Source organism: Emiliania huxleyi, assembly GCF_000372725.1.
Source record: "Emiliania huxleyi CCMP1516 unplaced genomic scaffold EMIHUscaffold_627, whole genome shotgun sequence".
Classification (NCBI taxonomy): Eukaryota; Haptophyta; order Isochrysidales; family Noelaerhabdaceae; genus Emiliania; species Emiliania huxleyi.
The window spans coordinates 14,409-24,240 of NW_005197294.1; the positions used below are offsets into that span (position 1 = coordinate 14,409).

At 65.4% G+C, this 9,832-nt stretch overlaps 3 protein-coding genes across 3 annotated transcripts in view; 2 read left to right on the forward strand and 1 right to left on the reverse strand.

The window, feature by feature from the left end:
• Nucleotides 1–1,341, reverse strand: part of EMIHUDRAFT_120403 (hypothetical protein) — a gene marked incomplete at both ends in the record, with an annotated part of 4,000 nt that extends 2,659 nt beyond the window's left edge. The window contains 2 exons of the mRNA XM_005763592.1: nucleotides 70–131; nucleotides 189–1,341. Coding sequence (XP_005763649.1) covers nucleotides 70–131; nucleotides 189–1,341 — 1,215 coding nt within the window. The remainder of the gene's footprint in view (nucleotides 1–69; nucleotides 132–188) is intronic.
• Nucleotides 1,342–3,336: 1,995 nt separating this feature from the next.
• EMIHUDRAFT_446126 (hypothetical protein) lies at nucleotides 3,337–4,382 on the forward strand. Its single transcript, XM_005763593.1, has 6 exons — nucleotides 3,337–3,361; nucleotides 3,498–3,590; nucleotides 3,842–3,882; nucleotides 3,953–3,967; nucleotides 4,042–4,083; nucleotides 4,168–4,382. The coding sequence occupies exons 2-6, from the start codon at nucleotides 3,528–3,530 to the stop codon at nucleotides 4,370–4,372; spliced, it is 366 nt and encodes a 121-aa protein (XP_005763650.1). The 5' UTR covers nucleotides 3,337–3,361; nucleotides 3,498–3,527; the 3' UTR covers nucleotides 4,373–4,382.
• Nucleotides 4,383–5,488: 1,106 nt separating this feature from the next.
• Nucleotides 5,489–7,977, forward strand: EMIHUDRAFT_446127 (hypothetical protein). The gene is made up of 6 exons (XM_005763594.1): nucleotides 5,489–6,332; nucleotides 6,433–6,522; nucleotides 6,594–6,824; nucleotides 6,904–7,050; nucleotides 7,127–7,402; nucleotides 7,527–7,977. Exons 1-6 carry the CDS (start codon nucleotides 5,541–5,543, stop codon nucleotides 7,812–7,814), a joined length of 1,824 nt encoding a protein of 607 aa, XP_005763651.1. The 5' UTR covers nucleotides 5,489–5,540; the 3' UTR covers nucleotides 7,815–7,977.
• Nucleotides 7,978–9,832: the final 1,855 nt, after the last annotated feature.

Consider the following 9,832-nt stretch of genomic DNA (forward strand, 5'->3'; position numbering starts at 1 on the left):
CTCCTTGAGGCGAAGGTACTCCTCGAAGAGCTTGCGCCGCGGCTTGACGGACAGCGCGCCCCGCCGCACCCGCGGCAGCGAGGAGACGAACTGGTAGCAGTTGATGATGCCGATGCGCCCCATCACGCGGCCTACAGAAAAGTGGCGGAGAGGTGCAGCGGATTCCGCGCGAGGTTCCTAGAGAGAACCCGCGGGGTGGATGCCGGTCGCGATGTCGAGCTTGTCGTTGTAGCCGATGAGCACGTCCTGCATGCCGAGCCGCAGGAGGTAGGAGCAGTCCAGCCCTGCCACCGCCTCCGCCGCCAGCCGCCGCCGCTGGATCGCGAGCCGCATGCCGACGTGCCGGAGCAGCCAAAAGGGAGTCGTGCCGAAACGCTCGCGCACCTCGGCCGCGGGGCCGATGAGGCCAGCGTCGCGCCAGAGCCGCCCCAGCAGCGCGAGCGCAAAGCGGGTGCGGGTCGGCGCCCGCGGGTGGCTGGCGGCGCCCACCTCCGCCGCGGCCTCGCTGCCCTCGGCCTCCTCGGCCTCCACCGCCGCCGCCGCCGCCGCCAGTTGGTCGGGGTCGGCGAGGGGCTCCTCGTCGCCCTCCTCCTCCTCCATGCCGGCGGGCTCCTCCTCCTCCTCCTCCTCCATCGCCGCCGCCATCAAAGTCGCTGCGCCGCCAACCTCCTCCCACAGCTCTGCTCGCGTCCTCTGCCGCTCTGCCGCCGCCTTGTTTGCGGCGGCAAGCTGCAGGACTTGTGCCGGCACCTCGCCCCTCTGGGCGGCGGCATCGAAGCGCTCCACTTCCCGCAGCGCGCTGACCGCCCGGCCGACCACACGGATCTGCCCTCCGCCGCCGGCGATGGTGGTTGTGCCGGCTCGGTGCGCCGAGTGCGCCGCGACGACAGCGTCCTGCAGGGCGGGGAGCTCCAGGCACATGTCGACCTCAGCGCCGAGCGTCGTCAGCAGCGCCTCCTCCGCTTCAGCGGTGGGCATCGTGCCGAGCACGCCTTGCGCACGCGCCTTGCACACCCCGGTCACGTATATCGAGCCGTCGCGGTTCTGCTGCCCCTGCCGTCGGCCCGCGCACACCTGACCGCAGTCGCCGCGGTTGCCGTCGTCGATGGACTCCTTGATGGCCGCCGCGGCCTTCCCGTTGCTGAGTCGAGCCGAGACCCGGCCGGCGTCCGCCGACGCGTCGCCGCCCGCGCCCTCGGCGGCCGCCTTGGACTGCTGCAGAAGCAGCACCTGATGCTTCGCTTGCTCCCAGGCCTGCGCGTCTGCGCGCGCGCCTGCGCGCTGCTGAGCCTCGGCCGCCCGCGCCGCGGCTTCGGCGGCCGTCTCTGGATCCTCGCTCATAAGGCGCAGCTTGAAGGCCGGCTTCGCCGCGGCCGGCACGGGGCGGGGCGGGGAGGCGAGCGAGTCGGCCCACTTGTCGTCGTCGTGCTGCCCGGAGAGAAGGTCAACGCCGTTGGACGCGTTCTCGTCGCCGGAGCTGGGCGGGCTCTTGCCGTCTGCGCTGGAGCAGCCGCCGCCGGCGCCGGAGCCGGACTGGTAGGCCTGCAGGGACCGCTTGCTGCCGCGGCGCATGCTGTGCTTCATGGGGCTTCGCTGGCGCGGGAAAAAGAAGAAATGCGCGTATTGCGCTCGGGTCAGATGCGGAGCGGCGTCGGTTGCGGCGGGCGCCGTGGCCGCGAGGCGTGCGTATGGGGTGTGCCACCGTCCTGGGCGCGTGCTCCCTCCCTGGGGTGTTGATGCACCTGCAGGGCTCGGATAGCCGCCTCCGCCACGCCTCAAGGACGGACACGGAGCTGGACTCTCTCGTACCGAGGCGAGTACGAGCTGCGCACGCGATTCAAGGCGCGAACTCTCCCAGCCTGCCCCTCTTCTGCGCGCGCGCGCGCCCGACGGGACCTGCATCCCACAGCTCATTCGGGCGCACAGCCCACCTGCGCCCTGCAGCTAACCCGAGTACAGTGTGTGGGAGCCCATTGCTGATGGCCATCACACCATCTGACCAACCCCCTCGCCCCTCTTGCGCAGGTGCCTGCGACGTTATAGTGGACCGCCAGGTGTGTGCTGTGCAAGCGCGAGCACGGCGTCGACATCGCCATACGCGTCGGCGTGCACACGGGCCCCGCCATCGGCGGCATCATCGGCACCGTCCGCTTCCACTTCGACTTGTGGGGCGCGGCGATCGCCGGTGCGGCGAGTCTCGAGGAGCAGGGCGCCGCGGCGAAGGTCTACGTGTCCTCCTCTGAGTTCATAATGAGTCATGAATGGCTCATGATCAATAGGCGCCGCCGGGAAGGTCCACGTCTCAGGCGCCACCGCCGCGTTGGTGGACGCTGAGCGTGGCGGGTCCGTCAAGTTCACCAAGCAGCCCGACCTGTTGGCAGCGAGCAAGCACGGCGTTCGTTCGACCTATTTCGCCGAAGCGCTGCTGCCCGCGGCTCCTGTGCGCTCTTCCGCCGCGTATGGCCGCGATACGCAGGGCTCGTCGTCCCGCTCGTCGCCCCGCCGCTCCACCAGCCGCGAGCGCGCCTCCCACCGCAACTACCTCGCCTCCGCCGGACTCGGACGCGGGCTGCTGCGGACGGCGCTGACGCCGCTGCCTTCCCAGCTTGCCGCTGCGCCGTGCCGCACACCCTTGGGCGCCTTTGTGTCGCGGCAGCTGGGCGCGACTTCGCTTGCAACGGGCGACCCTCGCGGCAGTTCAGACCGCGCCGCGCCTGACTCACCACTCGGAAAGGCGAGGCAAGCCGTGGCCGCGCAACGGGAGGCGCAGCGCGGTAAGTTTGGCGGGGCGTTCGCCGCGCTGTCGGGTGTGCGTGCGGTGGTACCGCCAGGCGGCGAGCCCCCGCGCTACCGCAGCGCCAGCGTGGATGTCGGTAGGGTCGGCAGGGTTGCGGAGGCCGAGGAGGCGGCGGCGGCGGAGGAGGAGGAGGAGGGGAGGGAGGTGGAGGGGAGGGAGGGGATGGCGTCGGTGGCAGAGGTGCGGGCGGCCGTGTGAACAGCGTCTCTTCAGACCTCTGGCTGTGAGCAGGTTCGACCGCCTCGCAGACGTCTTCACACCTCGAGCTGTGAACAGCGTCTCTTCAGACCTCTGGCTGTGAGCAGGTTCGACCGCCTCGCAGACGTCTTCCAGCTGCAAAAGGCGCGCACTCACCCACGGAGGGGGGGGGGGGGGTCCGGCGTACGAAAATGAAATCAAGACCACGAAAGCTTGCGTGAGCGGTCCGGTGCCGCTGGAGCGGAGTCATCACACTTCATCGTGCACGCACAGGTGCGCAAGACGGCCAACGAGCAGTATTTGGTCGCTGCCGGCCTGCCCGACCCAACCCGCCTCCCGGACCCGCACGACCGCGCGGCGGCGGCGGCGCGCGTAGTAGTAGTAAGCAAAACCTGAATGACAACGGTCGGGCCCCTTCCACGGCGGCGCCGCACCGACACCGCCTAGACACACAGTCTCCGGGGGCGACAGGCTCAGCTGCTTGCGCCGTGCGGGAGCTCAGGCCGGCTTCGGCTTCGCGATAATCAACGTCATGTCCGTCGTCAACCTCGAGCTGCGTGCTGAGGCGCCGAGGGCGCCGCAGCTCACCGTGCAGGTGGCCCGAGAGCACCCGAGAGCACCCGAGAGCACCCGAGAGCACCCAAGATTCCCGTACATGGCCCATCCTTCGTCCCTGGTAGACGCAGCAGCCAGCCTCAGCCATCCAGCAGCAGCCAGCAGCAGCCAGCAGCAGCCAGCTCCAGGAACCCCAAAGCGGGATAAATACTTGAGATCGCGTTGGTGGCTTCCCCCACATCCCGTGCTCGTTGTGATTCGTGGGAAGACCGCTCCCTCTGACGTCTGCAGGTGGGCATCGACTTTGGTTCCGCCATCGCGGGCGTGATCGGGCACATGCGATCGGGCACATGCGGCGTCTGCGGTGTGAACAGCGTCGTTTCAGCCTGTAGCTGTGAATAGGCACAAGACCTACCAGTACTGATCTCTCCGACGACGCCAGGTCTAGCTGCGAACAGCTTCTCTCCACAGCTGCCTCTATATGTGAACAGGTACGACTTGTGCGGCGACGCCGTCAACACCGCCGCCCGCATGTGACCCGACCCGCCCCTCCGCCTCCCCGGGACGTGTCCGTGACGCGTCCCACGACACTCACGCCCATCTCATGCCCCGCACAGGTGCTCTGGCTCGGAGCCAGGTCGTGTCCACGTGTCGCAGGAGGCGTACCGGTATCTGCGCGGCCGGTTCGGCGCGACGAGCCGCGGCCCACGCTACTACAAAGGCAAGGGCGAGATGTACACTTACTTCCTCGAGAACGCGCCTGGGGCCCTGCCGGAGGAGGCCACACCGGCGCCCGCCGACGCGGCCGAGGCGATCTACTAGCTCGCAATGATGCGTGACATAGGGCTCTCTGCGATCGTGCGATGATACACCGTCTATTGAGCATTGTTCCTGCCTTTCTGCTGTCTCGTGTCAGGTCTGCGATCCGATGCGGTTGCGCGAGAGGTGAGCTGTACTGCTACCTTCTCTGGGGAAAGTTATTTAGGAGCACCCCCCTACCGCCGCCCAGTACGTGCTCCGCAGCTGAGCCCACGCACCCCACAGCAGCTCAGGGACACAATTAGCTCGCATACGAGTGCTGGTACGCACAGCTCGACGCGTACTCGAATGCTGCCACTGTCATTCTAGCCGGCGAGCGGCGGCGTCACAGCGTCGACTCTCGCATCGCGATGAGACGCACTGCTTGCCCAGACGCGCGCCTTGGCGCGCTCCTGTGGGGCAGGAGGAAGGCCAGCGGTTGTGCTGCGCAGGCCCGGCCGTCTGGCTGAAGGGAGCAGCAGCTGGCGCTCAACAGCAGCGCTGTCGAGCAGCGCAGCACACCACACTCCCGCCAAGCCACGTGTCATTTCGCGCCAAGATTTGGCGCCAAAATGGCACTTTAGTGTCCACCTAGCCACGTGGTCGCGGCCTGAAGCTCCAAGCTTCTGGGACTGAGGTCCCACATCGCTGGACTCCATTTGGCTCAGTTGGAGGCACCGTCCAATCGTTCGCCGATGTCCGAAACCGGGGTGCTCCTAAATAACTTTCCCCAGAGAAGGTACGCATATTGTAATCGCCCAGAATGCATAGATCGGCCATGTCATGTAAATACACGCCTGCGATCCATAGTGCGTCGGCCAGACGTCGCGTATTTCGGTGTCGTGCCCGAGCCAAGTGGCGCCTGAGGGAGCTACAAATGTCTTGCGTATTAGCTATTACGAATGTGTCTTCTGCATCCACCTTCTCGGCCGATCGGGGTGTGTGCCTCTCAAGGCGCGCTACGCCCCACGTACTACGCACACGCATTCCGGATTCGAGTGAGAAGTGGCGGCCGGCGGGGGTTACGCCTCACGCATTACGCATACGCTTGATGCATTCGCACGCCCATGGTGTAGGTTTGCTGGTCGGAACTCTCCGACGCCTAATGAGAAGATAGTTTTCTCCTCCTTGCACGCACTGCAAGGCAAGAACCAGTTTGCCTTGCACCTATCTGGGCGCGGTCTTGGGAGCAATGACTACGCCGCCTAAGCTAAGCAAGCCCTCACCCGAGTTCATGGCCACACGCCGAGCCGAGCAGGCAGCTGCCGCGGCGTCGGCGGCACGTGCCCAAGAGCAGGGAGGAGTTGGCATCGCACTCAGCGGCGGCGGCAACCGTGCCTACACGTGCGCCTACGGCGTGCTGCGCGGTCTCGCCGTCAAGGGCGTGCTCGACGATCCTCCGACCAAGCTGTGGATGTCGGGCGTGAGCGGCGGCGGCTGGGCCACGGCCGCGTATTGCTTCAACCAGATCGTGCCTCGCGACGAGCTGCTTGACGTGAGCCGCGCCAAGCTGTCGCCGTCGGAGCTGACCGTCGAGGCCTGCAGCACGGTTGAGCCCCGCAGTATGGGGCAGCCGGTGTCCACCAAGCCGATGACGCACAAAAATATGCTGCTCTCCATTCCTTGGTCGTGCTTCGCGTCCTGCCTCTCGCGGCAGCCCTTTGGGGCGATCTCGTGGATTCGCAACATCTGGCAGGTCTACCTCGCGCCCTTTGGCGTGCCGCAGGGGCGTCTGTTTGCCGCCTCGGCTGCCGAGGTGGACGCCAAAGGCCGCCGGAGCGACTACATCTTTCCGGCTGACTACTGTGCCGCCACCCCCCTCATCGGCGTGACCATGTACGGCCCGACGAGTTCGACGCTGGGCCCCATTCCCGGGTGCACCATGCCTGGGTGCATTGGGATGCGCCGCGTCGACGACTTTATCGGCAGCGTCAACGCCGCCGACACGGAGGTCGCCACGGTGGGCGGTCCGACGCCCGAGGAGGTGCGCAGCGGCCTTTTCCCCCTTTCCTCCCGTGTCCATCTCCACTCTTGCTACGCACTTAGCCCCCCGTGCCGTCATGCACGGTACCCGGACTCTATAGGCGCGTGCGGAGCACGACAACTGCGCGCTCGTCATGTACGTGGTGTCGCCGAGCGAAGTGGCGACCGGCTACTCGGGCCCCGCGGCGGAGGTGCGACCGGTAATAACGAATACTAAACCAATGAGCGAATCACTAATCACCGATCCATGATGAGCAATGAGGTGAGTGGCGTGGCTTGCGTCACCGAGACTATCGACATTGCCCACGTGCCAGGGGTGCACCCGTCCGAATGGAGCCGCGGCTTCGGCATCACCAACTTGTCCAACTCGCTCGAGTTCTACATTGGAGCGGGCAGCATGCAGCTCGCCAGCATGCTGCGGCAGGAGCGCAAGGGCGTGGTTATGAACCCGGCCCTCGAGGCGATGATGCCCACTGCGCGCTTTGAGACCAACGTGCTTGCCTCCCCCCCTCCCGATCCTTGTTTCGCCTCCGCCTGATGTCCTGTCCTCGTTCTCCCTGTCTGGCCCGCAGGCTGGCGTGTGGAACACGCTCAAGCTCGGCGACGGCGGAAACATCGAAAACACGGCGTCGCTCGCGCTGCTGCGGCGCAAGTGCAAGGAGGTGCTGGTCGTGGTGGGCACCTCCACGGGCCCCTTCGTCTCAAAGTTCTCCAAGAAGGAGCAACGCTCCCCGCACTCACACCGCCGCCCTCACCCTGCCACCCGCTCCATCGCTTACCCTTTCTCCCCATCAGGCCGTCACCGACTCGAAGGGGAATGTGCGGCCGCCGCCGAGCGAGATGACGCGCGAGGAGTACGACGCGGCTGCGTTCGGAGGCTCGACGGACCTGGCGAGCTTGTTCGGTGTCCCGGTCATCGCCGCGGACGGCTCCTGGAACTACCACGGCACGGGGTTCAACTACCGGACCAACAAGGTCTTCGGAATCGAGCGCTACTACGACATGCTCGACCAGTTCGAGGCAGCGCTGGAGCGTGGCGCCCCGCTCCTCGCGCGGCTCGAGGGCGTGGAGGCGCTCGCCGGGGCTACATACCGGCCACACACCCCAGCCCCAGACTCCACCTCCTCTCCGACCGAAGAGCCTGTTCTCTCCCCACGCACACCCACCCACGCACCCCGGCTGTCGTGTGTGGTAGGTGCTCCGCAATGCCTTCCATGGGGTCGAGCCGTACACGTGCAACTACACCGTCCTCTACAACCATGCGCCGAAAGAGTGGCTGGACAAGGTGCCTCTGGAGACCCTCAAGAAAGTGCTCGGGGAGGGCGAGGCCAACACGAAGGGCCACTTCCCGTACTACAAGACGACGGGGCAAAATCCTCCCACCCTCATGGAGTTCACGCCGCTGCAGACCAACCTGCTCGCCGACATGATGGCGTGGATCGTCGACGCGGAGTGGGACAAGCTGAAGCCCTGCTTCTCTTGAAAGCTCTGCGGCCCCGACGCGCAGCTCATGTTGATTGACAGATAGAGAGAGCGCAGGCTGTGTTTGTGTGGGTGTCGACTGTCTAGTGCGTAATGGACTCTGTGTGTCGCCTACCACGCATGTGTGACCATTTAGCATGAAAGAGTGCGTGTGTTCCACACCAATCACCATAAAAAAACTGTTCAAGTCTTAAAGGCAAAAAAAGTAATATATCTTTACTTCCAAAACCCGGACGTGCCTCCACCGGCACGCCGCTTCCGACAGGGTGATGGAAGGTTCGACGCACCCCCGGACTGGGAAGAGAAATCCCAGGAGCACGCTCCTGGGCACTCCGCCCCGCCCCCACTTGCCCTGACTGCACAGGATTGCGTGCCCCGACGAACGGCGACACATAGCGGGGGACACTGCGCCGGGGGGTATGCCTAACTTTGGTGCTTTGTGTGGGTCGCGTTCCCTTGGTAGCTGTGTGGCTGAAGCCCTCGTGCCGCTGGCGTACGTCCACCCCCTCGGCAAGCGGCTGACCCCTTGAGACAGCACTATCAAACTATTAGCCTAATAATGTACCTAATTATTAGAGGTACCTCTAATAATTAGGTACATTATTAGGCCAATAGTTTGATAGTGCGTTTAGTGCATTGGTGCTCGGTGCACGGTGGGAGGAGGGGGAGAGGGAGGCCTGGGAAGTGAGGGGGAGAGGGAGGCCTGGTGGCGGAGGGGGAGAGGGAGGCCGCCTAGCGGCTCTTCTCCCCTTCTCCGCCTGGCTCTTCTCCCCTTCTCTGCCTGGCTCTTCTCCCCACCCCTCGAGACTGTTGGTGCTTGGCGGGAGGAGAGGGAGAGGGAGACCGCCTTGGGGAAATCTTCCTGGGGGGGCCGAGCGGGTCGGCAGCCCTTCCCCCATGGGGATCCACCCGCAGGCGAGTCCTGCAGGTGGCAGTGTTCATGGCGGCTCCCTCCCCCCCCCCCCCCCTCAAGTCTTAAAGGCAAAACACGACGCTCTGCGGTTGGTGCACCCCTCACACTGACACATTCCCCTCATCCCCTACCCTTGGCTGAGCACATCTACCTGCGAGCTAGCATCTCCGCATTTTCTCTTTCCAGTCATCCGCCCGCGCCGCGCGCCATCTCTGGGCGCGTCTAGTGCAGCCACTGTGACAGAGCTATTCCGAAGGAGTGGTCGACGCCTCGCCTAGAGTTCGGGTGGACTTGCGCACTGCTTAGCCCTGAGGGGGGAGTGTGTGTGAGGTGGTGTAATGTTGTCCCGTTTCAGGCGGCAGGTCAGGGGATTAGCCGGGAGGATTCGGCAGCTCAGCTGGGGGCTGAGCGTCTGCAGGCAGCCTTCCGCTCGCGCCGAAATTCACAGCCCTCCCGGGCCGACGGGGTGCTCCTTGGATCGGGCCCCGCTCCCCGCTTTTCCTGTACCTGGACTGTCCGGGTCAGGAGGGTGAGAGTATTGGGTGGGCAAGGGAAGTACATCTGGCGGGTGGCGATTGTGGATTGAGGGACAGCAAGTGGGTTGATTGGGGGGTCAATGGGCGCGCGGGTGGCGCTTTGTGGTCCTGGGCGAGCAAGGGAAGTGGTTAGGAGTCTGGGGCCCAGAGAGGATTGTCGAGATGGCATGCGAGAGCGGTGGGCGAGGTGGCGCGACACCGAATTCGACCCAGCCTTCTCGCCGCCCCGACACGAGCCCAGGTGGCTCCACTCTCGCTCCGCGAGCCACCACACCTTGTTCTGGATGGCTGGCGTCGTTGTCTCTCAGCCATCGCGTTGGAACGCTTGGTCAGGATCTAGTAAGCTTAGCCATCCTCCGGCCGATGGCTGCGACGGCTGTTAGTATGACAGCCATCTTGCGGCCGGGCGGATGGCTGGGACACAGCCATCGCAGCCATCGGCCGGAGGATGGCTGCACTGGCTGGAAGGCAGCCAAAATGGCGCGTGATGGGTGGGCGGAGTGGCTAGGATCCTGTAATTGCAGCCATGCGTATTAAGGATGGCTGGCACGCCTAGATCTCAGCCATCGG

Coding starts and splice junctions, on each gene's coding strand:
- EMIHUDRAFT_446127 (XM_005763594.1), top strand. CDS start 5,541: ATGACTACGCCGCCTAAGCTAAGCAAGCCCTCACCCGAGTTCATGGCC. Junction 6,333..6,432: donor GCGGTCCGACGCCCGAGGAG/GTGCGCAGCGGC, acceptor CGGACTCTATAG/GCGCGTGCGGAGCACGACAA. Junction 7,403..7,526: donor CGCGGCTCGAGGGCGTGGAG/GCGCTCGCCGGG, acceptor CGTGTGTGGTAG/GTGCTCCGCAATGCCTTCCA.
- EMIHUDRAFT_446126 (XM_005763593.1), top strand. CDS start 3,528: ATGTCCGTCGTCAACCTCGAGCTGCGTGCTGAGGCGCCGAGGGCGCCG. Junction 3,591..3,841: donor CGCCGCAGCTCACCGTGCAG/GTGGCCCGAGAG, acceptor TGACGTCTGCAG/GTGGGCATCGACTTTGGTTC. Junction 4,084..4,167: donor GTCAACACCGCCGCCCGCAT/GTGACCCGACCC, acceptor TGCCCCGCACAG/GTGCTCTGGCTCGGAGCCAG.